General features: G+C 36.7%; 1 protein-coding gene across 6 annotated transcripts in view; it reads right to left on the reverse strand.

Annotated features, from left to right (window-relative positions):
* CEP170 (centrosomal protein 170) overlaps positions 1-26,801 on the reverse strand; it is a 94,653-nt gene that overhangs the window by 58,233 nt on the left and 9,619 nt on the right. For all 6 annotated transcript variants that reach the window (XM_030946125.1, XM_030946124.1, XM_030946123.1 and 3 more), the window contains exons 2-6: positions 11,616-11,761; positions 6,644-6,733; positions 2,734-2,812; positions 2,104-2,162; positions 1,822-1,987 (exon numbers count right to left, since the gene is read on the reverse strand). In XM_030946125.1, coding sequence (XP_030801985.1) covers positions 1,822-1,987; positions 2,104-2,162; positions 2,734-2,812; positions 6,644-6,733; positions 11,616-11,720 — 499 coding nt within the window. In that variant the 5' untranslated portion in view covers positions 11,721-11,761. The remainder of the gene's footprint in view (positions 1-1,821; positions 1,988-2,103; positions 2,163-2,733; positions 2,813-6,643; positions 6,734-11,615; positions 11,762-26,801) is intronic.

Genomic DNA, 26,801 nt, shown 5'->3' on the forward strand with positions numbered 1-26,801 from the left:
CCGATTAGGAATATCAACATTTTTCAGTATTTTATACACTTGCATTCCAAAGATGATTTCATAGCCATGCCAAAGGTTTCAACATGATTTTAAGACATTAAGTACTTCCTTTTTACACAGCATTATGCCTTGGTCAATATTAATTTTTTTAAAAAAACTTGATGGTTACACAGAGAATTTGCAGATGCTCCCCATCTCTGAAGTGTTCCAGGACACGCTGGATGAGGCTTTGAGCAACCTGGGTCTGGTGAAAGGTGTCCCTGGCCATGGCAAGGGGGTGTAACCTAAGTGATCTAAGCTCTGTTCCAACTCAAACCATCCCATAATTCTATTCCTGTGTACTGAATTTAGCAATAATGAGCAGATGTGCATTTATATAGCAACAGTAGAGAATCAATCCCCAGAAAACTTCTGAGAGTTGCACTCAAATATAAATCCCTATCCCTGTTATTTTTGGAAGAGTGAAAAGAAAAACAGAAAGTGATGATAATACCCCCCCCACTGTGCTACTTTATGTACCCTGAGCAAGATGCTGGATTAGACAACAAAACAAACAGGTTAGTTAAGTATACCACAGAATCCTGTTTGTACGGAAGAGAATTCTTTGAAGTGAGTCTCCTGGAAGAAGAGATGAAACCTAAACAAAACTGTTGAGCATTGATCAGGTTGGAAATCAGACCTAGACAGTTCCATATTAAGGAAACAACAATACCTGACCCCTTTCTCATTCTTTTGGTTATATCCACTGCACTTCAGCAAGCCTCATGCTGAAGTTCATCAGAGAATCAGAGAATGGTTTGGGTTGGAAGGGACGTGCCACGGGCAGGAACATCTTTAGCCAGACCAGTTTGCTCAAAGCCTTGAATGCCTCCAGGGATGGGACATCCACAAACTCTCTGGACAACCTGTTCAAGTGGTTCACTACTCTCACAGTAAAAAATTTCTCCCTAACATCTAATCAAAATCTGTCCTCTCTCAGTTTAAAACCATCGGACCTAGCCTTTATCACTAGCTGCATGTGTAAAATACACTCTCCCTCTTTTTTTACCAGCTCCCTTTAGGTACTGAAAGGCTGCTATGAGGTCTCCCTGGAGCCTTTCCTTCCCTAGGCTGAACAACTCCATCTCACACCCTGTCTGCTCCAGCCCCCTGCTCATCTTTTTGGCTCTCCTCTGGCCTCACTCCAACAGGTCCAAACCCTTCCCATACTGGGGGCAGCACAACCCACACAAAGTTAAGACAACCACAGCAGAGCCACCATGACACATTAAATAAATAAGAATGATGGTGTAGAAACAAGCCTGAAACTACAGTATACACAAATCTTTAAACCACAATAGAACACTGAGTTATATCCTGACACATCAAACAAAGAATGCTAGGAACTGCAAAACAAACAAACAGAACTCCCGCCCATTTAAAAAGGGAAAAAACCCCAAAACAACCAAAAGAAAATTAGTGCACTTGGTAATGGTAATGGTAAAAAGTACAAACTGTTTCTGAACAAATACTATCACTTAAACTGCAAAAAAATAGCAATTTTCTGCCACAAATGCTACAAGTTTGTGATTTGGGCAAAGAGACATGCAAAAATATTACAAACGCCAATCAAATCTCTCTTTAAAAATGTTCTTAACATGTGCATGTTACTGTAAAAAAGGTAGAAATTACCTGCCAAAAGCATTATTTACATCTAAACTATGGTTAAATGTTCATATATGTGAAATTCTTACTGTCTACAAAATTTCACAATCATCCTACTGAAGCAAATTAACATCCTTTCCAAGTTTTTGTGCTTCTGCAACAAAAAATGAACCTTACCCACTGATTTTTCTTCAGATTTCAGTGCTTCTGTAGTAGTTTTGTGGTGAACTTCAGCTGTGGAGTCTGCTACCTTGGACTCTGAACTTTTGGAGCTGCTTTGTTTCGATCCTTCTGCCTCTGAAGATTTTTGGGATAACTGGAGTTGGCTTGAGAATTTTTCATGCTACATGACATTAAATAGAGAATAAAACACAAACCCTCAAGGAGTGGGAAAAAACCTCTCTATGTTATAATAACTGTACAATGAGAAAGAAACATCCAGGAACTGCACATTGTTACCTTAAGTGCTTCTTCAGGGACTCTCATCTCTCCCCTGACCACAGTAAAAAGATTAGTATGTAGGAAATGATAAGGAAAATACTGAAAAAACTCAGAATTCACAAGAGGATTTTACAGAAAAGTAACAATTGTGCAGCTTATTATGCCACTGGAATGGTGACAGCTTTCAAAATATGTCACTGTTAGGATACTGTGCACAATCATATTCATCAAAGCAAATGAAGTTATTGACTACATGTAAACAGAACATTGAGTGGATACCTTAGTGTTTTAATAATGAAAGCAATTTTTTTTCATTCAGCAGTCTGCTGAATATTTAATTGTAATCTTATCTGCTGGTATACAACTGCATATGTTACAAATATTTATATATTTGCCTCAAAGAAAAGTAGTACTTTTTAGCAACACAGAAGATACACATTATGTTCTAAATCATAATTGAAAGTTGAGGTTTCCTGCAGCGAGAGACAATGAAATGTACTTTATCAATAGTTCAGACCAAGGTAGAATATCCTAAACCCTGAGATTTTCTCTAATATAGGCAGTTTTGCAGTAATGAGAACACTTGACACAACCATACTTCTAACAAAACAAGCGCATACTGACACTGCATTTTTATGGCAAGGATATCATATCCAAATCTCAATTTATCTTCTAACTTCAGGGTGATGTATGTCTGTTCTGGAATCCTCACATCATTCACAAATGTCTGCAGAACAAATGAGGACAGAAAGAAATACCATTAAATTCCAAAACAACAAAATTAAATAATTCTGTAAGAAAGTCTTCAGCACCACAAACTTTCTACTGATGATGCACAAGGAAACTATAAGCTCAAATTGCCAGCTGTTTAACAAACCCTGCCAAAAGGAAGGTAAAACACCAGTTCATTACCAAGATGCACACTAGCTTTGAAAAATTCCTTGCACGTTTCATCTTGGTAGGAATATCATGGAAGTGTTGATTAATGTTCCCTTGAATTAGCACCTCCACTATTTTTCTTGTAGTTTGCTTTTTTCAATCCAAATTAAATGCCAGAATTGACTTATCATCATATTTGTACCGCATCTAGCATCGGATAGGAGAGTTCTGAGACAGTTTATTTCTAATCATTGTCAAAGGACTTAAGAAAACATGGACCAAGTTTGTGCATCTTAGTACCACCAAAAATCAGCGGTAAGAATTCAGTATATTGTAACACTACAGGATCATCCTACTTCTAACTTAAAACTTCTACAACATGTACCTGTTTCTAAAGAAAGAAACAGTTGAAATATGCCATTTTATAAGCACTCTGAAGTTGGAAAAACTTGAATAATTAAATAAGTCAAAAATTTAAATATTTAAATTGTTGTTTTGCTCATGAGTCTAGTATTAAATGAATTGTGGTTAGAGAGAAACAATCTCCTTCCCCAAAATAGTAAGAGGATCTTCCATTTAATTTTCTTTTTCTAAAGGAAAAGAATGTTTATTTCATTATTTTAAAAACTGTTTACCTACTTTGTAGAAAATATCTTCCATGGGAAATAAGAACAAAAGGTACAACTAGTCACTGGTTTGTAAGCATGAAACTTTCAATAAGGTTTCAGGCAAATTTATTTCACTTTAACATTTGAGAGTCCAGGGCATAAACCTCTGTGAAGACTATCATCAAGGCACTCTGAATTTCAGTGAACCTACAGAATTCAGGCCACCTTGTAGACATCTATGTCTATATGTATGCATGCATTTTTCCTCCCAGGTCAGAGTTCTGAAATTCATAAACATACACAGCATAGCCAATGTAGAGAACTCCAAAGGCTGTGTGTGACCTGTGTGTGCAGTCCACTGACAGCCTCATGCTCAGGACTGAAGTGACAGCATAAAACAACCAAGTCTTGGTTACTCTGCCGCTGGAGCTTTAAAATCTCATCACATGCTTTGGGATGCCAGACAAAGTTAGCTTGAAAAAACTAGTTACTCTGTAAATAAAGAATCCTTTACCCCTTTAAATAACTCCATTCACATGATTTCTAAAGTTTATTCTTCAAATAGTGAGAGACAACTGTCTTTAAGCCTTCATAAAGTTTGCTAAGCTTTTCAGAATCCAGTCCTGAAACATCAGTTTGCTATCCTGTAAATATTCCTGAGAAGAATGTTACTCAACAGGGCCATGGATTGTTAATACTTCTTCTGGTATGTTTTTGAGTTCAAAAGTTCACACTTGAATTCTACTGATACTAGGGAAATAGTAATTACATACTAGCACCTGCACGCATTTGCTTCAGAAAAGAGAAATTCCTTCATCTTTTTTGTATGGAAAATGAAAAACAGGAGTGTCCAGAATGAGTCACAACAAACTATCAGAAATACAATTTTACTTAATGTAAAACTGATTAAAATTTACTTTTGCTTTTTTTTTTTTTTCAAACCTATGTGTCCAGGATAAAGTCTTCTAGATTTAGAAGTCCATGAAAAAGATTCCTGTAACCTTTTCACTGAACTGAGAGTGAATCAACCACACATATAAGAATATTCAGGCATTAGGGCATCAGGTGCAATCATAGTTCAGCTTGTGAAATTATAACACTCAGAACACTCAAAACCAAAATATTGGTATTAGCCACCTCCCCTTAAACTCTGAGTTATCATGCGTGGTTAAAGTGCATTATACCAGGAATGGAGTAATACTTTATACTAAGAGAAGTATGTATCTGTTCTCAAAAGAGATGGGACCAACAGGAGAGATGCAAAATAAATCTTTCGATGAAGGATGCAAAATAAGACAGGGTAGCAGCTGCTGAAGCACTAGAAGAGGCACTTGGCTGCTAGGGAGGTAGTTCTCCCAGTGGAAACAGCAGCTAGCCTATAAGAATTATTACCTAGTTCACCATATGGTACTAAGCCATTGTTCTGCCACACAATTAAGTATGGTGTTACAAAAATAATGTTTTTTCTGCATTAACCTGAAACCAGGTAAGCAGAGGTATGAAAGAAAAGCACAGTGGGAAAGTGACAGTAAGGAAAACACTGTGAAGACAAAGAGAAAGGACTGAACTCCTGAGATTTAATATTCCTTGTCCCAAAACAGTGTGAAGAAAGAGTTCCTTTGATGTCTCTGAGTAAACAGCTCTAAAGCAACTGAAGCTTCACCTCAAACTTGAGAATGAATTAGATCAAGTGAAGCAAATCACTGAAAGCTCTTTATCAGAGGCAAAAAAAGGAGTTGAATGAAGACCTTTTAACATATATTTCTATTCAATTCCAGTTTTGTGACAAGGCAACAAAAATCTGAATGTATGCCTACTGACTACAGGAATTACACAACTAGGGAATAAAATCAAATGTCTCAGCAAAAAAAGTCTATGTGCTCAACTTATTTTTGATCACTGCCTTGAAACAGCACACCAACTTTGAAAATATAGAGGTATATTAAATATTTAAGGACCAAAGTCCTTGTATGTCTACAAGTGTTCAAAGGATATAGCCCTTCAATGGTTTCACGTGGAGTTGAGACTGACTCTTTGGAAGGCTGAGTTAGTTACCTTAAAATACAGAAAAACTAATAGAGTCAGTGACAGAGTTTTATTTTGAAATGCACTTCAAGATCAAAAGGTAGTAACTTGAGAGTTCATCTTCTATTTATTTAAACACTTGACAAAACTATTCACTATCAGTAGCTTTCTAAGTATTATTCAAATAGACAGTCACAGATGAACTCATGATTTTATTCTGTACATATTCACAACAGAGCCAAACACTTAATGTTATAAAATAACAACCATAACTACTGCAAATACAGAGGTCATAAAGAAGTATCTAAAGGGCTACAAAATGATAACAAAGTTACTATGTTTTTAATAATTTGCTATAATATCAAAAACTTTTATCAAAAGTGGTGCTTAGCTAGAATTCTGAATATGCACTTCCTAGAAAAGCCTTAGAACATAAAATGTCATCCAAACCTTTACATTTCCCATAACTTTGGATTTCTCCTGTATTAGTTTGCAATTACTTGACACAAATTATTCATAGAGATTTTTAATAAAAATGATTCTGAAAAACTAAATGCAAATACAGTATTAGTTAAATTGATTTTCATACATGGTTATTGCATAATTATTTTTTTCCACATATGTACAGTAGAAATACAGTTTAACATTGTTTTCTCTATTGTACCAGAAGAAAAAGGAATAGCATGTGAAATAAAATCCATATCATAATAGCACATTTTAGAGATTGAAATATGTCAGGGCTTTTAGATATTATAGTCAAGATTCTTTTTTTTTAATTCTGAAAAACGTAAGTGTAACACACTCCTTTCTATTGTTTTGAGCTTTTCCTATTGCCGAAGCCCTCTTATTACTGGAATTAACAGCAGCCCTTTATAAAACATGCAGTGGAAAGCCCCTGCAAAGACTACACTTTCCTTTTGAATGTTCCCCCATCTCCAGACATGCATTAAAAAGGTACTAATGTACAATTAATAATGACTCAAAGAAATCCCAAAACAAAGATACAGAACACTATGGAGAGCTATCTATTTCTGATGTTAACTTACCCCATTCAAGCTGCCCAAATCCTTCACCAAGTGTTCATCTGTAGAGGCATCATAGTTGAGTACAGCATGTTGCTTGTCCACACTCCGTGACTAAAATATATTAAAGAAAAGAAAATAAGGTATTTGAAAACCACATGAGGTGGTTATGGCTATTTCTTAGAGCAGTGTGATTATTTTCTTTCTACATAGCACATTTATTCAAATTACGTAAAAAAGATAGTCCCACATACAAAAAGGATAATATCTAACCCAACTCCAGGTACCCATAGCAGAACCCTAAATTTAATTCAAAATAATGATTTTCTTAATGTTTCCCTAAATATGATAAGTCAGATCCAGATATACCTCATCCAAAGGTTTTACTTTTTTTTTCAGTCTAGGATCACTGATGTTTAATATAATATTATCATCTGCACTTTATTTCTTAGTCTCTCTCTCTCTCTCCCCTTCATTACATGCATCTTTCAAGACATTACTGTGATTCCGGGGTGTTGCTGTTCTCTCTCTAACTCCATTTCCTGTCACACATCTGGGATAATTACTGTAGTATACAAGCATTCCAAGTGTTTCTCCTTGATCTCAATTTCCTGAACCAATTAGCTAAAGCCTCTTCACTAAATGTCTGAGCAGTTCCTTAATTACTATTCCCATCAGTTCTGACTTTCTCAGTCCTCCCTTAAGCACTTCAGTATCCATTTCTTTTTTTCATTAATTCTTTATTTCACATCCAAACATCACCACACAGATGAGGAACAATCCTGGCTACTATTTCATCCAAGAACAGCAGCTACCTAACAACCAAGTCCCTCTTTCACCACTCACTCCTTGCCAAGTGTTTACAGCCTGAGGTGCTGATGGCAAGCAAGGGAGGTGGGGCTGGAAGTGTCTCCTTCATGCACACATATGGTCAGCACCTGGACATCTTCAAGAGCTCCCAAGAGAAAGGAGATCACAGCTCATCCTTTCCATCAGCCCACACTTGATCTTATGTTTGCTCTTAATTCTGCTAGTGCACTGTCACAACATGACTGCACAGCAGCACATTCCTTCCACCATCACAGCTCCTAATTTCAGGTTTGCATCTTCTATCCTTGCTACTCAACCCATTTTTCAGGACTGTATTGCACAGAGAATGCACATTTCTGTCTGAGACTACCATGACTTCTGGGTACCAGCATTTGTGGTCTGTCAGTTCTAGGAGTCCTGCCTTACCAAGCGCACTGGCCAGTGCAAGGCATCAGAACACACAACCAGTACTCCTAAGGAGATGTTTTCTCTTATTGTAATCCCATAGTTATCACCTCACTCCTTTTCCATCTCTTGAGACTTGCTACTATTATTTTCCTTATTTTTAATTTACTTTCTCATTCTTCCCATCCATTTAATCTTATGACTGCTTTGCTTTCTCCCCAAAGAAGTGAGATCAATGTTTTTCTGCTTATACTTACTATTTTATGTTTAGACTTTTTATTTTGCTCTGCATTTTTGAAGGGTATAATGGGAGGGGGCATGATATCCAAGTGGAGAATAAGGAAGAGACAGACAAATGAACAAGTTCCCTGCCAATATAAGCTGCACTAATATACTACATCAGTTAAGTGTTTTAATGGCAGGTGAAGACACAGCAACACGGTTCATTTTCTACTAACTTAGTAACCTCTCAAGTGAAAACAATCTCAATACAATGAAATTCACTGATGTGCATGTTCTGCTGAGCCTACAATATCAAGCACACATTACATTTTTCCACACTCAAGTGGAACCACTGCACCAAGAATTACCATATTTTTTCACCTAAGCTATTGAAAAAAATTTTTAACTTCTCACAATGTTGTTATTCAAATACATACTGTATTACTAAAAATTTATTTAATTATCTTTATGTGCTAAATCCTATTAAAAATAAGTTAAAAGAGAAAGGACATGAAAAAATCCTCAAAGCGTCATGATACTGTGTCACATCATCTGAAATGCTAAGAATGATTACTCAAGTCTGTGGTTTTTACAGAAGCATATGAAATTCTGCAGAACTTCACAGTTCTGCTCAGGTTCAAATTACTTATATATAATTGGACTCCTTATTAGTTTCAGCTGATCTTTGCAGGTGCAAAGACAGTGCAAGTCTTTTGAATGCCTTTTTTCCTTTGGCTTTGTTATTGCAGCCTTCCATTCAAATGTAAGGGTTTTTAAAATTCCTTTTTGTAAGACTGTGGTGCCCTGGCTGGCAGCTAAAAGCCACACAGCTGCTCACTCACTCTCTGCTGCCTGCACAAGCGGGATGTGGGACAGAACAGGAAGAGCAAAAGGAAAGAACTCATGGGTCAAGTTTCAGCAGCAAAGAGGAAGAAGGAAGAAGTAAAACAAATCAAGTGATGAGAAGGCAATCACTTCCCACCTAACACAAGCAGCCCAGTACCCAGACAGTCTTTGAGCAGCACCTATCTTCCCCAAAGCCCCTCCCTCAGATTGCACTGCCAAGCACAACACATTATTTGTCACAGAATATCCCTTTGGTCAGTTTGGGTCAGCTGTCCTCGTTTGTGCTCCTTCTCCACATCTTGTGCCTTCCCCCAGTCAAGCGTGTGTAGGAGGAGCAGAGTGAGAGAGAATGCCTTCAAACTGCACACACACTGTTCAGCAACAGCCAAAAGAGTGGTGTGCTATCAACAGTGTTCTGGTCCCAAATCCAAAACAGTACCATAATGGCTTCTATAAAAAAAAAACCCTACCAACTAGCCAGATCCAGTACAAAGATTTACATATGTCTGCAGAAATAAGAATCACAGAATAACTGCTGTAAAAGCCATACAAATATGAAGAGGAAAACTCCATCCTCAGTCAAAAGAAATTTGTAACTGGTGTTATTTTAGAGAGATACTCTTCAATTCAATCCAGACTACTAAGAAAATATTCAGAATACAGAATATTTTCTGCATATTGAGAAAATAAATGCATTCTTCTTTCCAAACAATTCTGATATTGTAAATAATGTAGATGTTTTTTCCTGGAGATGATTTCTCCAATAACATTCAAAAAGATTTCTAACCATAAAGGTTAAAGAAGAGGGAAATGTAGTGTTTATCCACAATCAGGCTGATGCAATGGAACAGTTAGCTAAACAGGAAGACTTTTTAAACATATTTACAAAAAAAGGCAGATCTGTATTCCCAGATGTGAACTAAACCGTGTAGAACAACAAGTGTTTACAGGTAGAGATCTGAGGTATATCAAGCATGAAACAGAGTCAAAATTCTTTTCATTAAGGCTTTTATCATATGTTTTCTGTCAAGCAATTATGAATAAAAGCATTAAATTCTGCTTTCTTTATCATGCATTGTCCACATGCTTTGCAGTAAGAGAACAACCAAGTTGTCAAGAGTGGAGAGGAAGGTCTTTCTTGCACAAAGAGTTACACACACAGAACAAGAACACATTATTAGCTTCTCTCTTGGTGGGTTCCTCCCCCTGCAGCACTGTGTGGTGTTACAGTCATGCTGGCATGTAGACCTAATACAGCAGCAGGCTAAAAAGAATATTCTTGAAATCTCCACGCCCCTTGATTTTTTTCACTAACTCTGAAGTAAATACACAACAAATAATGTTTGTAAATAACTCAAATCTATTCACAGTATTAATCAGAGGCAACTACCTTTGAAGGTCAAGCTCTGTAACACAAAAGAATAAATGTTTCACTCTAAGGACTGATCTACTATGGATGGCATAGCAGAGAAGAAAGGAGACGTTCCCTTATTTACCGACAACAGTCCTCTAAAACAAGTTACTAGTAAAATGAAAGCACTTTTGGATTATAACCTACTGGGCAGGAACTGGTGGGGTGGGGCTTTTTGGTTGCTTTTCTTTCGTTGTCGTTTTGGATGTTGGTGGATTTATCTGTGCACTTGTTTGTTTGGGTTTTTTAAATACTTCCCACATAAATTATCAAGCCATCATCCTATCTGTTTTTAAAGAGAAATTAAGAGTACTGTCAAGTGCTTTCTAATATCACCAATAAAATATCTCAATGCCTTCTGAGGCTGAGAACCAAATGCAATTTACTGGAGAGATTACATTCTGAGTAATAAATGTAGGATTACATCTCTAAGCACCTCATTTGCAAGTAAGACTCTAATTTGGCCAATAATGGCTGCATACACAACTTTTGGGAACAAAAACTCCAAAACAAAGTATTTTATTGAATGGTAGGAAGTGCTGACAATGTTAGTTTTGAAGTTCAATCTTCTTAAGAGCTCTACACTAAACAACAAAAATGTAAGAAAAACTTCCCAAAATACTACCAACAGTCATTAAAAAAAAAAATTAGAAAAAGGCAGGTCAGAGGACTATAGCTTTAATAGTGCAAAGTGCAAGCAATATGGCTACATAACAACACAGCTACACACATCTAAGAGCTACACAGAGTCATCCTCAAAGTTGAGGAAGTTACTGAAGGATCAAGCTATTTTGACTTGTGTATTTTCAATTCTATTTAAACTCTGTCATTCAACTTCTTCAGAGACAGAGAAATACTCTTCTCTACAAATTTCATTTTCCTTTGTACAACACAATCAGGGCATGGGGATAGAATTACATCAAATCATGTGACTAAATTAGATTACAAGCTGCCGAAAAAAGAAGGCTCCTTTCAAAAGCATCCAGCTCTCTTAACATTATCACATTTTATGGAACACAGTCTACTTACTTTGCTGGTCATATTGCAAAATGTATTTCATCTTCTATCCTTGCATTCTGCATTTGATTTATATGAAGAAAATGTGATTCTCTGTACTTAAGCAGTAACTGCACGATTGACAGCAATAAATTTAAACTATTTTTTTTTCCTAAGGACACAAAAGATTCTTCAAAACAATTGCTCCCCAACATCTGGGGAATTTCTTTTTCTAAAGGAATGCATGAAGCTGGTGCATTAAGTTCATGATTTGAGCAGCTGCACATGGGAGGCTGAAGCAATTACCTGTAACATCAGCTCACAGTCATCTCTTCCAACAAAAATCATTTCTCGTGGCAGCCTATGTCGGGTGCCTCCACTGCTCACCAAAAACCAGGATGTTAAGCTCATTTTCTGCTTAGCTGATAAATCCTTGGCAAAGCTACGTCATCCTGCAGTGAGAAAGAAAGAGACAGAGAAATTCATTTTAGTTATTTTTAGCTACAGTTTCTGCTCAGCAAACACTGTGAGCAGAATACAAAAAGCCTCTGAAAATACAGCATTCTCAATAGCATGTACTGAATCCAGCAATCACAGGAAGTGAGAGGCTTCAGATTTGCATACTCTCAGGCTCTGCTCCTTGCAACTAGGCAGATTTAATTAGTAACCTTCTCCAAAAGGAACAAGCAGCTAGCTAATGCCAAAGTTGTATGTCAAGCTGTCAGAAAGCTTTTAGCATTTGACCACTGATTATCAAGATAATTGCTACAATAATGCTTCACTATCACAACCAACAAACAGTGTAGCAAACATTCACTAAATACAGCAAGTAACTTGCACGTGTGTCATTACCTTTTCCTGTGAAAAAGAACTACCTCCTCTGATTTTAAGCTCAAGTCCTTTGTACAGCAGCAAATCAAAGGAGCTTTAAATTAATGGAACTTTTGCTTCTTATTTAATCTTAGTTTTTCAGGATAAAACATCTATTGGAAATTTAATAGTGGGCATTTAGTATTGCAAACAAAGCAGAACAAAATGAACAAATTAGAACAAATTATCTGTAAGTATGAAATCCAAAAGAAGCATTCCTACAAAACTTTACCATTATTTATCAATAAAAGATCCAACACATTCCATAAAACAGAAAAGAAAACCCATAGCTATTTAAAATGTCATAAAAATGGATAAAATCTTCTACAGAAAACTTCCTCACACAATATGATTTGCTTGAAACTGAACAAAAATATGGTTAAATTTCTCTTCAGAGCAATTCAATGGCTAACAGTTGAAAAAAGCTTTAAGAGTATTCCAAATCTCCCCTAAAGAAAATGCAAGCCAAAGCAATTATTTCATTCATTCATAACCACACTGTATTCATTGAAAGGGAAGCTAAAGAAAATCAAAAGCAAGCAGCCAGCTTTTCTCTCAGTACCAAATAGCTGCCATTTCTCTTCTATTTATATGTCAATTAGTGAATTTCTGCAAGGTTAGCAAATGTACTCTAAGTAGACATAAGTCTGTAGTGGACTTGAGCATGCTCTTGAAAAATACTAAGAATTCAGTGAGGTCCTCAAAATGAGGGCTAAAAAGGAAACACTGAATAAAATGACAATGCAAGCACTATGCCATCAGTCAAACTACAATCAAGGAGATACCACAAATTAGTAAAATATGTAAAGATAACGAAGTTTAAGTCAAAACAGCACGTGACATGACAAAGCAGATTTTTACAAAACAGTCAAAAGGTGGTAAAATGTACCAGCAGAGCTGCCAATCCTGTTTGAAAAGAAGTAATGCAATTCACATGGAAGAATTTAGAATGACTTAATGTCCTAAAGAGCTACTGTATAATAAAGCAAATATGCATTGCAACAGTATTCTATAGTAATACTTACAAGAGAATTATCTTTCCACAGCTCTATCACAACACATTCAAGTGAAACATATGTCCACTTAATGTTATCTGACTCAACAGAAGTAATACAGCATCTCTAACATATTTTATTCCTAGAAACTAAAAAGACTAAAATTTAATCTACAATAGGAACTTGCTGAAATAAAATTTAAAGTGATGGAGTTACTAAATACATGTTTTAACAATTAAAGTGGATCATTCAGTGCCTTTGAAGGAAATTAATATTTGTATTTTCAATTTAATCTATGACAAGATGACAAGATAAACTGGGTCAATCAAATGACACTTTTCAGTTCCCTTTAAGAAAGCAAAAGGAAGTATCACAAACAGCCAGCCTACATTCCAGCTTTTAACAAGTAAATTAACTGGATGTTTGACAGCAAGCATGCTGCTCAGTATCAGAGCTCCTCACTCTGTTTATATTTTACTACCTTCTAAAATATCCCATCTGTTTATCCTAATTACATTTGCACCATTTGGCCTTCCTGCTCTAATTTGAAATTCATATGAAAGTCTCCAAGATTATACAGAAAAAATTTGAAAATTGGAAAAATTTCTTAGTAAAAACTATGTTGTAGTTTACACAGGTAGACTGACTGTAAAAGAGGAAAACTATTTTTATTTATAAAACAGACAAGTAGGTCAGCAACTAGAGCTAGGGAAAAACAAACCAACACTTCAAAATTCCTACAAATGATAAAGCCTGACAACAAACAGATTAAATTAAGCTATGTGAAATAATTTTTAAAAATGCATTATACAAAGCAATCACTGCCACACAGCTTGGCAGCACATTTGTAGTTAAAAGTCCATCACCAGTTCTATCGAACTTAATAAAGTTGTTCTTTTGAAACAGTTCCTGTCTCAACAGCAAGAAACCATCAACCTAGATACATATTTTATTTTAAAGTATTCTTTAGAATAAACCAATGCCTTTGATCAGAGCTACGCTGCAATCTGCATAGCAGAACTGGCTGAAAAGAAGATCCAGTAGCAACAGTTGCTTAATATCAGAACAAAAAAAGTGCATCAAAAATTTGATATGGAACTGCACACTTATTAGTCATATAGAAATATGTGGACAGCTACATTGCATTTTAAAAAGTTCATGAAAGCTTGCAATGTTTTGAATAAACTGCTGTCTCAAGTACTCTGGCTGTAGTGTTCTGAACAATACATGGATGAAAGATGCTTCACTGCCTTTCCTATAGAAAATTAAATTACTTTATGACAGATGCAAAATCATCACAAGAACTGGCTCTTTACAGAGAGTAAATTTAGGTCACAATACTCCTGCAATGAAATGTTATGGTTACACAGGGTTCAAAAAGCAATTATTTTCTTTCATGAACGCTTATTATCAATCCTGCTACATGCACTGACACCACTTACAGCTCAGGAAGTGCATGCACTGTGCATTTTTAGGGGCTGGGAGGATGCCCTAGTCAGGTTTCACTGTCCTACCCAAAAACCTCTCTTCCTTACCTAGACTTTCTTTATGCTTGACAGGATATTGTCCCAGATGGACCAGTTCTACTCCAGTACAGACTACACTTTTCAGATGCAGTATTTACAAAAAATACTTCTACGCTAGAAAAAAGAATTTAAAATGTTTTACTGAAGCATTTGGTTTTATTAGTATTTCCTAAAATGACAGTATTGTGTTGCAGTCTTTAATCAAACTAGCAAATGTTTCATCAAGACTTGATCATTCAAAGCTCCATTCCTGATGCCTGCAAGTCAGTGGCTGAGACATCTATGGCAGCTGCAAAATATTTCCTTGTCTGCAGAAGAAACAGCATTTTATGGCGCAGGACTACAACTTTCAAAAGGCGGTAACCAGTGTGTAGGAATGTACATGTGGGTAATAAGTCATTTGAAACAGATGATGCGGCAACAGAGAAATTGGCTGCATCATCTCTGTAAATATACTTCACTCCTAAGAACTAAGATACTGCAGCCAAAAGATGGGTGTAACCAATTTCAAATGTCAAATAGACACTGCCAAGATTAGTTTCGATACACTCATGTTATTGCAAATAAAACTCCTTAATAATCTCAAATTTGAGCATTTTACAGTCTACATTTTTGTACTTGCCTGTAACTGAAAACAGCTCCAACTAAAGTTAGTGAAGACTGAGACAACAATCCTACAGAGAAACAAAAAGCTATGTTTAAAATTTAAATTAAACCTAATATCTGTCTGAAATTCCAACTTTTAAGCACTGCAGTCCTCTACATTAAGACTGAAAATAGTGTAATTTCAATGGCATACAATCATGCTATTACTGTACAACAAATTCTTCTTATGAATATTTTAAAACAACATTTAAAAAAGCCCTGCACCAAGCTGAGACACAGTACTGACAGAGTCATAAGCCCTTTGTTGCCCATTATTTGCCCTTATAAGTTCCTGTTTCCAGCTGCTAAAGTATTTGTTAAAATTAAGTTTACCTTCTCAGATGCCTTATTTAAGTATTTGCTAAAATTGAGTGTACCTTTACAACTGCCTAGTAAATTTGGGGAAATTTCTGAAGAAATTACTGAAATATTTCTAAAACAATGTTAGAGCAGAATATTCTGTGTCAATTTAAGAAAATATTAGCTGTAACTCATATTTGCAAATTGGTATTGAAATACCAATTTCAATACTTTGGCAGAAGGCCTGAGTATCAGTTTTTACCTTGTATTATTGCTCTTGTACAGATCCATCCAAATGGACAAAGACAAGCAAGAGGCTTTTGAAACCTTCCTCATGCATATTCATTCAACAAGGACAGAGATAAATTCTCTCAACACACCTGTCTACACAGAGGTAGTTAAGTAAATTTGTGGAGCATGCTGTTTTAGTATTACAGTGCCAGTCAGAACAAAAATAAGGCACCTTTTTCACAGTACTTTCAACTCATCCTGTGTTGAAACAAACAGGAGGGGTAGAGACACAGGAGAGAGCACCACCACACAAGGACAAGACACTTGAACCACACCTAGACAGATTTTGGAATCAGGACTCAAGAAAGGTAAACATCAGAAATAAGACATGACAAGGGACAAATCAGAAACGAGAGCAGTGATGGAGCCAGTAATGGCTGGAGAAGACCTGAAGTGGAAGCTGGTAACCAAATCACAAAGAAATGCTGTCAGCAAACAACACTCACTGGAAAAGTGCCTCCCATGACTCCTTTATTGACTATTCAATGTAATAAAAAAGACTAGTGCCAGCAGTTCTATTTTTGACTGAAATGGAGAAATGTATGCCAAAGAAATAAAAGACCAAACTGAAGGTAACTTCAACCCTGAGAAGATTATTGTATCCATATAATCAATATTCAAAAGTAATTTATAAAGATAATTGATTTAAACCTAGGAAGCTCTAAGTGGTAAACAGCACAGTAATATTGTCTACTCTGTCAAACCCTCTGAAGTGGGGTAGTGTAACACACCAAGTGTTCCATGGGCGATCATAATTAACCTACTTACATACATGCATCAGAAAACAACCCTTAACTACATCACAGCATATTTTAATCAGGACTCTGCCGTACTCAGGTTAAAACAAAGAGCTTAACAGTCAGTTAATCAGTGTTCTTTTTCCTCTCCTCATCATTTGATTAGCCTGTGCCTTATTTACTGCACATCACTAAAAACCCTTCCTGAATTATTAACTTCCTCCTGACTTCATCTGCCATGCTCAGCACCACCACATGAGAAATTCATTAACACTTACGGTAAAACATCCACAAGTAGTTGCAGAGAGGGTTTCATGTAAATGCAGAACTGTAGAGAGCTTTGTTTAACACTGAAATATCTTAGTCTTGAACATTTAAGTTCCAAACCCATCAGCAATTCATTTTAAAGTACCTAGTTTCACACAATATACTGGTATTCAAATGGTCTCATTTATTTCTGTTACATCTCTGAACACCTAACTCTTTAGCAAAGTAAGCTTAAAGCCACACATAGGGTGGCTAGAAAATTAAGACCACTTTTCCAAAGTAAAGGGAAGGGCTCATCTGCCATCAAAGAACTATAAAAACAAGAAAATAAGTCATGCTCTAGGATGGCTTCTAAACATTTAGTCATGAAACTCATGAAACTATCCTTGGTGCTTTCATAATTCTCTGCTGCCTTCACTGCTCATGTTGCTGGCATCCCAGAAAGGGACAGAGGGCTGCACAGACAACAGCCTCCTTACTGAAACTATTCTCACCAGTTCCTAAGGCCAGTACACCAAGGGGTTTTGTTAGCAAAGAGGGTATCTTGTGCAGGAAAAAGCTCAACAAAAAAAGTAAACCCAAACAAACAAAAAAACATAGGAAAGTTGCGGGACTGAAGAACCTTCCGTTGAGAGCTGGAATTCAATATACAGAAGCCTATGTCATGCCACAGTAGTGTGTAATGTTGCTCCTCAAAACTTTTAAATAAATAAACACCCATCTAAATTTAAATGGCTTAGGCTAATGATCTATAAAAATGTTTTTTCAAGTATTTATGACCTTTTGTGCACTCAAGCGTAATTCACAAATGTTAGCCATAAAGGTTAATCAAAATATTACTTTAAAAAGCTGCTAAAAGGCATAGGCAGCACAAATAAGGTAATTTATGCTTTAAACCATTGAAATTCTTCATCAAAATGAGACAATGAGCTCACATACTTAGGAAAAATGACCTAAAATTCCTAGGTTTTCAGAAATTGAACAAACTAGTATTATTATTTTCAAATTTTCCACTGACTGGAAAATTCACCTGAACACATCCCTTTAGAAACATTCAAATACTACATACAGCTCTGAACATAAAAGTGTTGCCATTCTCACTGATATGAAGAAATATTGATATTAGTTATAAAGTTCATTAAAATTTTATTAAATTACTGGACAAAAGTGGAACTGGATTGAAAGCATACAAATAAGTAAAGTGTAAGAAGACAGGTAACTCAAGTGAAAGAAAAGGGACTTATCCTTTCAATTTAACTTCCCTGCTCAAATGGGGAACAGGACTGGGCTTAGGATAACTGCCCTTATCACTAAATCAAAACATCTCATAAAATATGTTGTCTTCTCTCCTAAAATTACTAAGATGTAAGTGACAGGGCTTGGAACGATACCCTTGAGTATTCTGCTTCTGGAGTATTTGACCTGTTCTACCTTGGCTCAAATACCTGAATTTGTCCACAATTTCTTGAAAAACAGATGAAAAAATCATACCAAAGCCTAACACTATGTCAAAAAGATGTCATTTCCAGTATGGACTGAAAGATGTAGCCACAACAAAATTTTACAGCACAACAGATATACTGAGAGCAAAGAAATCTTCTTAACCACTAATCTGCAATACATTCTCTTTTACTTTCTTTGCCCTCCATGATTTCAATCTTGTGGTTGATGCTCTTCTACAGAGATGGAGGAGGAAAGAAGGCAAAAGAAAATATGTAAATCTTCTTGAATCTTATGTCTGAAAAATCCCCAGAACTTTTGTTTATAGACAGAGAACATCTGCTACATCCACTATTATAAAAAAAGGTTATTCTAAAAGTTATTTTAAACTTAAGAATAAAAAAAATAGACATAACTAACAGATGAGAAACAAAAAAAAAAAAAAAAAAAAAAGCCAACCAAAAAAAAAAAATCAGGACATCAAGCTCAGTCATGCCCCTTACTTCTTTAATTAATACAAGCCTACATAGGTAGATATGAATATCACCAATACCGTATATCATAAAAGACTAAACAACAAGAGTTATAGAGCTGTACCAAACCTATAAAACAGCAGCAGTGTATTTCTCAGGCAGTTTGTGACTAGGGAAAGGAAAAGGGGGCAGGGGAGAAGGGGGAGGTGAGGAGGAAGAGACAGGCAGCTACGCCTTTAGCTTTACGGCTGAGCAACAGGAGGGGACAAACTGGACCTAGCACAGATAGGCCACAGACTCCTCAGCAGCACTTGAGGGAAAAAACTTCCTCATGTTTTAATTCCAAAAAAAAGGCCTTCCAGCTGTGAATATCACTAAGCATAAAGAGAAATTTTCCTCCTGCATTCAAGGAGTTTGAGATCTCTACAGAAAGGACTTGCATACTCTTCTTGCCCTACAGGTCACCCCATGCATCTGATGGAAAAAAGACAAGAAAGCAGCTCAGGAGGCTGTTGCCCTTTGTCAGGCAGCAAATCTGTGCTGTAACATTGCTGCAGCTCTGGAACTGCACAAGCATCCTCTCATCTGGTCCAGGTCAGAATTAGATCCATGTCTATTTTACCACTGTGACACACAGGAATGGTTGTCAGAACAGTAACTGAAATAGACTTCTTTTTCTGCCAACAGTGCAGCTGCAGTTAAAGTTGCTTTGGGGTTTTGATTTGAGGGACAATGACTTAAAGATCTTATCCTAGTTTCTTTTTTATATAATAATGACAAAAAAAAAAAAGAATCCTGAGATCATGCCCTTTGCTATTAACCATGTAGAGTGTAATATGTATGTTTCAACATACAAATGCTGCAAAGGAATGTATGAAACATAAGGCTTATGTGATGGCTATCAGTCATTTGAGTGTCACAGAATGCAAAAAGATCTGGTCCAGTGACAATTATCTGCTGCTATTATTTCATGTATTTCATGCTATTGCCAGGAGCAACCAGAGGAGTATCAAGGATTACAGAGCAGTGATAAAGCACTCTGGAACACAGGCAGTTTTCACATCAATCTTCCCAGTTAAAGGGAAGGGCTGGAAAGGGCCAACCAAATCTGGAGAATCAATAAATGGATACAGGACTGTGCCACACAGAGGTTTGGCTAATTAGACCATGGGGCTGACTTTGAGAAACCTGGTCTGCTGGGGCACTGCTGGGGTTTATCTATCAGAGAAAGGGAAGAGTATCTTTGCACACAGTTTTGCCAAGCTGGTGAAGAGGCCTTTGAACTACAGTTGCCAGGAAGGCATCAGAGAGACGTGGTAGGATGGCTTCTGTGACTGGAGTGTCAGAATGGAAAGATACAGGGTCTTTAGGAATGATAGGCAAGGTAGAAAGGAAGGGGTATCACCCTCCATATCAGTAACCAGCATGGAGCTCCACCTGGGGATAGATAAGGAGCTGAGTGAGAGTTTATGGATCAGGATTAAAAGGAGGGCAGGAACAGGTGTCATCATAGTGGGTGTCTGCTTCACTCAACCTGCAAAACTGAGCAGATGGACAGACAGGAGTGTCCTCACACTCACAAATCCAGGTCCTCATGGAGGACTTCAACCATCCCAGTATCTGTTGGAGGGATAACATGGCAGGGCTACTGGAACACATTGATCACAACTTCATTCTGCAAGTGCTAGAGGAGCCAACAAAGTGGAGCTGGTGGACCTTGTTCTCACCAACAAGGAGAGGCTAGTGGGGAATATGAAGCTCAAGGACAGCCTTGGCTCCATAAAAGAGTTTAAGATCCTTAGGGCACCAAGGAGGGTGGACAGAAAGCTCGCTGCCCTAAGGACTTCGGGAAAGCAGACTTTGGCCCCTCCAGGGATCTTCAGTCTCTTTCTTAGAGTAGGATATAGCCCTGAAGAGAAGAGGGGTTCAAGAAAGCTCATCAATATTCAAGGATCACATGTTCCAAGTTCAGAAAAGATGCATCCCACCAGAGAGGAAGTTGGGCAGATTTGCCAGAAGACCTGCAAAGATGAAAAATAGCTTCTGGACAAACCCAAACTCACTCAGAAAAGAAGCCTACCGAGGACTGAAGCAAGGATAAAGGAGCTTGGCAGAAATACCATATGAACAGCCACGGATCAGGCAAGGAAAGCTAGTGCCCTAAGAGAATAATCTGGCCAGTGATGCCAAGCTCAACAAGAAAAGTTTATTTGGATATGTCAAGAAAAAAGAAATATTAGAGAAAATGTGGGCCCTCTCCAGAAGGAAAAGAGTAACTTAGTTACCTGGGATATGGAGAAAGCTGAGTCACTCAACCACTTCAGTGCCCTGCTCTTCACCAGCAAAAGCTCCAGCCACCTACCCAAGTCACAAGAGACAAAGGCAGGGACTAAGAGAATGAAAAACCATCCAGTGTAAGAGATCAGGGTCAAGACCACCTGAAGAACCTGAAGGTGCACAAGTCGATTGAATCTGATGAGAGACGCGCAGGTCCAGAGGGAACTGGCAGATGAAGTGGCTAAGTCACTACCCCCAAAAGAAGAATAAATTGTGAAGCTATTAAGGGGGAAAAGAAACAACATATCAAAATCCCTAGTAGAAGCTAAGAGATCAAATGGTATTAAGAATAGCAGACTGAAACAAAGTCCTACACCAACTTGCCAAAAAAATAAAATACTGGGTTATCTTTACAGAGAATACTGGTAAACAAGCAAATCCTTAGCCTGATTAGAAAACTTTGCTTAGGACTGGTATTGTACATGAATACAGCCTTACACAACAATCACAAGCCTTTTCATACATACATTGTTCTTATAGTAATGAGAAGTACCTGAAGATTTTATTTTTCCTTTTAAGTTATCCTATCTAAACATTAAAACTTACTCTGTTATTGCACACTAGGACAAAGCTGTTAAGACTTGAAAGAATTATCCTGTTTTATTCTTTGATACCAGACAATAATGACATTTTACATTTATTAAAGAAACAGCTCATTCTGAATTCCCAATCTTTACAATCATTAACAAAAAACCATTTCTTGTATATGTACTTGTCTGCAGCCTCCCCACACTGAACAGCAATACTTTCCAAACACTATTTTCAATAAACAGCTAAAATAAAGGCTAATAACTGCTTATAAGAGTAGCTTAATTTATGTTTAAACAATTGAGTGCTCATTTTTTATCCATCACTCTCATTCAGATTAAGGCATTGCATAAAAGAAATTATTTTAAAAATTCCCTATTTCACATGGTCAAAAGAGGTAATCTCTGGACAGATTAGCTCAACAAGTATGCTAATAAAACAGTACATCTGATAAGCAGCTTTTAGAAACTGTTGTGGCAAGCCAGCCAAAGAAATCATAACCAAATCATCTTTGACAAAAAGTTCCCTTTGATGAAAGCTACAGAAATCCTTCCTTTCCCTTTATTCCATATCACACTACACTATTGCTGAGATTACCAAACAGGAAAATAAATAAATAAACAAATACAAGTCAGGCATGGCACTCAGGCAGAATGCAATCTTAAAAGAAGCAGTCAAGTCCTCCTCTTCCACTTCCTATTCAGAGTGCCTTCATTGTGGCATATTTTACATGATTTTGTAGGCTGTGTGTGATGAGATGGTTTTATTTATATTGGCCAAGTACTGACCATAGCCCTGAGCACTACTGAAAAAAACAAATAGCATCTTGCAAATAAAACTGGACCTCTTAACCTCCCAAGGGTGGTGATTTCACTTTCCCCAAAATTGTGAAATATATGGGGTTTAGCTTGTGACTCAAGATACTTGGTAAGATTAAATTACATTCAAGGCAATACAATTTTTTTTTTCTTCCTTCATACTAGGAATTATTTATTTTGAGCATAAAGATAAGTTTAATTTCCAAAGAAAAGCATGTATTGAAGTAGTTTTAATATCTACCTTTCTCCTTTCAATTCCCATTTACTTATTGACACAATGCATGAGTACACAGAACTTGAAAGTGGAAGTGATGGAGGACAATTCTTGATATCAAAGTTACCAATCTCCACATCCATTCATAGCAATACATATACATAACTTCAAAAAGGCATTCAATTATTATCCTTTGCTACACCTCCACTGTAACATGAAAAACATTTATCATGTTCCACACAAAATAGTTGATACATTCCATCCTCTCCCTTTTGGAATGCTTTGGAGCTTTTTAGAATTACGCTCAACAGCCAAGTCCACAGATGTATTTTTCTTGGAAATACACTGAGTTGTTTGTTCCAAGATCAGTAACACAAGCCCTACATTAAAAAAAAAAAAAAAGAAAAGAAAGTTGGATGAACTTATTTTACAAAGCAAGCAAAAGCTCAGACTTTAGCCTTAAAGTTGCAAGAGATGTTTGCTCTAGGCAATCTTCACTGTTTGAAGAGAGGCAGAGTGTGTGTGCATGCACAAAGCATAAAAATAATTTTCTGCCATAATTATATTGAGCTACATGGGTACTCTGTAAAGTAATTAACATCAGGACAAGCTTAAAATCAAAATTATTTAAAACTTAGCACGGTAACTCTGATGTAAAGAGATCAGGTTTTTTTCAGCATTTTTCAGTATCAGACAAAAAGATTAGATTTCATTTTTAGAATGAATCTTTTCCTGATGAGAAGTCCTCTTCCTGGAGATTCATATAAAAACTGAGTAGAACAAGGCTTAAAATGCCTTACATTTAAATTATTTGTTTGGTTCTTTAATCAGAAGCCAAATAGTCCAAAAGAAATCTAATCTTGCAGTCTGGAATATGGCATTTCTTTAATGTTTGTCCTCCTATCTCTCTCCTTCCCATGAAATGAAACTGAAAGGTACCAAACGTAACAAACACTTTCTCAGTGTATGATCACATAAAAACAGCTGTCAAAACGACAGTATTAGAACTTCAGCAAGACAGAAAGCAGGGTAAGACATTTGCACAAATGCTAAGAATACCCATGGTTTTAATGATCCATTCTACTTATTGCAAAGATTTTAAAATGTAAATGGCTTCCCCACAGAGAAGCTATTCCACATCTGCTTGTGGTGCCTACTCACTCCTATTCTGTGTGCAGCCAACAAACAGGAACGTAGCTACTAGCACGGTAAGTCTTAATTCTATTTCTTCTACTATCTTTTATTTACTAAATGTGATTAGACAGTTAAAAATGAATTATCAAAATAAACTTTCAGAATTAACACATAGAGTGCATATAGAGCTCAACATTTTTATGCAAGAACTTGTTTGATCAGGTAGATTACAATCCACCAACTAAATCATAACCAGGAGTCCTCCCTGCTAGGTAAGCAGACTATTTTCATGTGGACTTTATAAGCCAGTTTAACAACAACTGGGGATTTAAACTTGATTCAGTACACTAGCATATATTTTGCAAAATGCTACAAGAAAAATCTGATTCATTTCAGAATATTTGGAGACCAGTGGAAAATGCTTTTATTACTATCATACTACTAATATTTTTAAAGGCTATTAAATGAATGTGTGTCTTTCAATGGACAGAAATCTGGAGGAATCTATGGGAATAAATCTATATAGATTTTCCATTGTAAGTTCAATAACTTTTCACCTTAAAAAAAAAAAAAAGAGAGAGAGAGATGTGAAAGAGAAGGCTAAATGGGAAGAACTCCAAACTGCACATACTTCTCCAAGCACCAAACCAAACAAGAGGAAGTGGTTCTGTAACCCCATCCACAAAAAGGGATCAAGTCATGCTTTTTGTTTGCACTTTAGTGAACAAGTTTGAAGGCTTGGACTTTTCTTAGTTTAAGAACTACCCACACATATATGGAAGTTACTAATTTTATGTCTCCAACAAAAAGATTATACTTCAAACTCTGTTAATCTCAGCTGCTTTGTTAAGCAAGACTGACCATGCTGCTGCAGTAGAGAAATAATCTTCTGGTTAACCAAAAATATTTTACAACATTTTAAGATGGAACTAAATATGGACAAGAGCATAAGAAGTTGATTAAGACAGACCATTATGAGTCCCATTGTTAAAGGCTGGAACAAGTCACATCCTGTATTCTTTAAATTATTCTGTGTTTCATAGAATCTAGGAATGGGTAAGGACTTCGAGTGGGTCTCCCAGTCGAACCTCCCTGCTCAAGCAGGGTCATCCTAGAGCACAGGGCACAGAATTGTGTCAGACAGTTCTTGAGTACCTCCAGTGATGGAGACTATAACCTCTCCAGGCAATCTGTTCCAGTGTGAGGTGCCTGCACAGTGAAGAAGTCCTTCCTCGTGTTCAGGTGGAAGTTCCTGTGCATCAGGGTATTTTAAAAATGTATTCTCTTTAAAAATGTATTCTTTTCAACAGTTAGCAATTAAAACTCTTACTGAAACCATTTTTAGTTACCTGAGGAAGTAAGGCTGAAGCAAACATTTTGTTTCCACCAATCATTCTTCCTAACAGCAAGCTTTAGAGAGCTGGAGATTTCAGAGTTACAAAGCTCCTGGAAGTTTCAGGAAAATGGAGAGCTGAGCAGAACAAGCTCAAAAGAACGAGTCTGTTGTCCCACTAGAAACACTATGCTCAACAGTTCCCAGCTCCTTACAGCCTGCTGGCTGACCTGTGCTCATGTGCCTCCTTTGTGCTCTCACTGCCTTCGAAGGGCATTTGCCACTTGAGTTATTTTCCCCACAGAACATTGCAGGGAACAGAACAAGTTATTTTCCCCAAGAGTAAGCTCATGTGCATGTTGAGATTCAGTACAGTTTGGGATGCAGGACACATCCCTAAGAAACCAGACATTACTTGTTCTCCTGCATATGTTCTTCTCTTTTATCCTAATAAGATTGTTTTGCTTCAAATCAAAGGCAAAGCACCTTCCCAATGATGCCAGAATTTCAGAAGTGGGGTTTCTTTTCCCTTTAGCCTTCACTGCACAAGCCAGGTACTATTGCATGCTAGAGGGAGGCAGAGAAAAAATACAAACATTCCCTGTACTTGGTCCCCAAGATGAGCAGGTTAAGGGCCATCCCATTCAGGCACACAAGCATTTTTAACAAAATGAGTGCATTCTCATGGCATTGCAAGACAAACACACAAGCACCATAATGGATTAAAGAGATGTTTCATTAATAATGGTCCAACTGTGTCCATCAATACATCCACAGAAATTGAACTATATGGTTAGAAAACAGCTGGTCTAGAATATACCAGTAACTAACAACTTGCAATCTTTTGCAGACAGAAAGGCAGCTGAAATAATAAAAGAATACTGAATAATCATGACAAAACAATTAGTCTTTATTATCTGTATTTTCATTCTAAGTAGTTAAAAAACACTCTATGAACAACACAGCTCCAAAGACTGATTTTTATTCAAAATTTATCCTCAACTTCAAAGTGCTTTTCAGTTATTTTTGCAGATTGATTAGAGAGAAAGAAAACACATTTTCAGATTCTGCACAGCTTTTAATATTTGGTAAAATTCCAGTGTATGCAGAATTTATGAGAGGGAAGCAGCCTGTGCCTAAGTTTTACTAGCTGAAACAGGGAAGGTAGCTTAATTAAATTTAAAGATATAAATATAGGAACAGTATGGGATGAGAAATTTATAGTGTGGCACTTCTTCCTTATTAGCAGCTCTTCTATACACACTTGTATTGCAGCAAATCTCAAGGAGCCTGCTTTGTGTGAAGTACCTTGTGTTCCCTGCGTCTGCCATGGAATAGGAGTTACTATTCAAAATTAATATATACTATCTAATTAATATATACTGACAACACTAATACACAGATTAAGATATCCTGTCATAACTTGTTTGCAACTCCAGAACTTCACAGTATTGACTTATTTTCAAATTCTAGTGTTGAAGATTCAGTGGATAGGCAAAGGGGCAGTTTTAAGCCTCACCAAATAAATGCTGAAGTGAAGAAGCTGCAGTTCCACATATTAGTTCCACATTAGCTCAAGCCATT

The sequence above is a fragment of the Camarhynchus parvulus genome, chromosome 3, assembly GCF_901933205.1.
Source record: "Camarhynchus parvulus chromosome 3, STF_HiC, whole genome shotgun sequence".
NCBI classification, from domain to species: domain Eukaryota; kingdom Metazoa; phylum Chordata; class Aves; order Passeriformes; family Thraupidae; genus Camarhynchus; species Camarhynchus parvulus.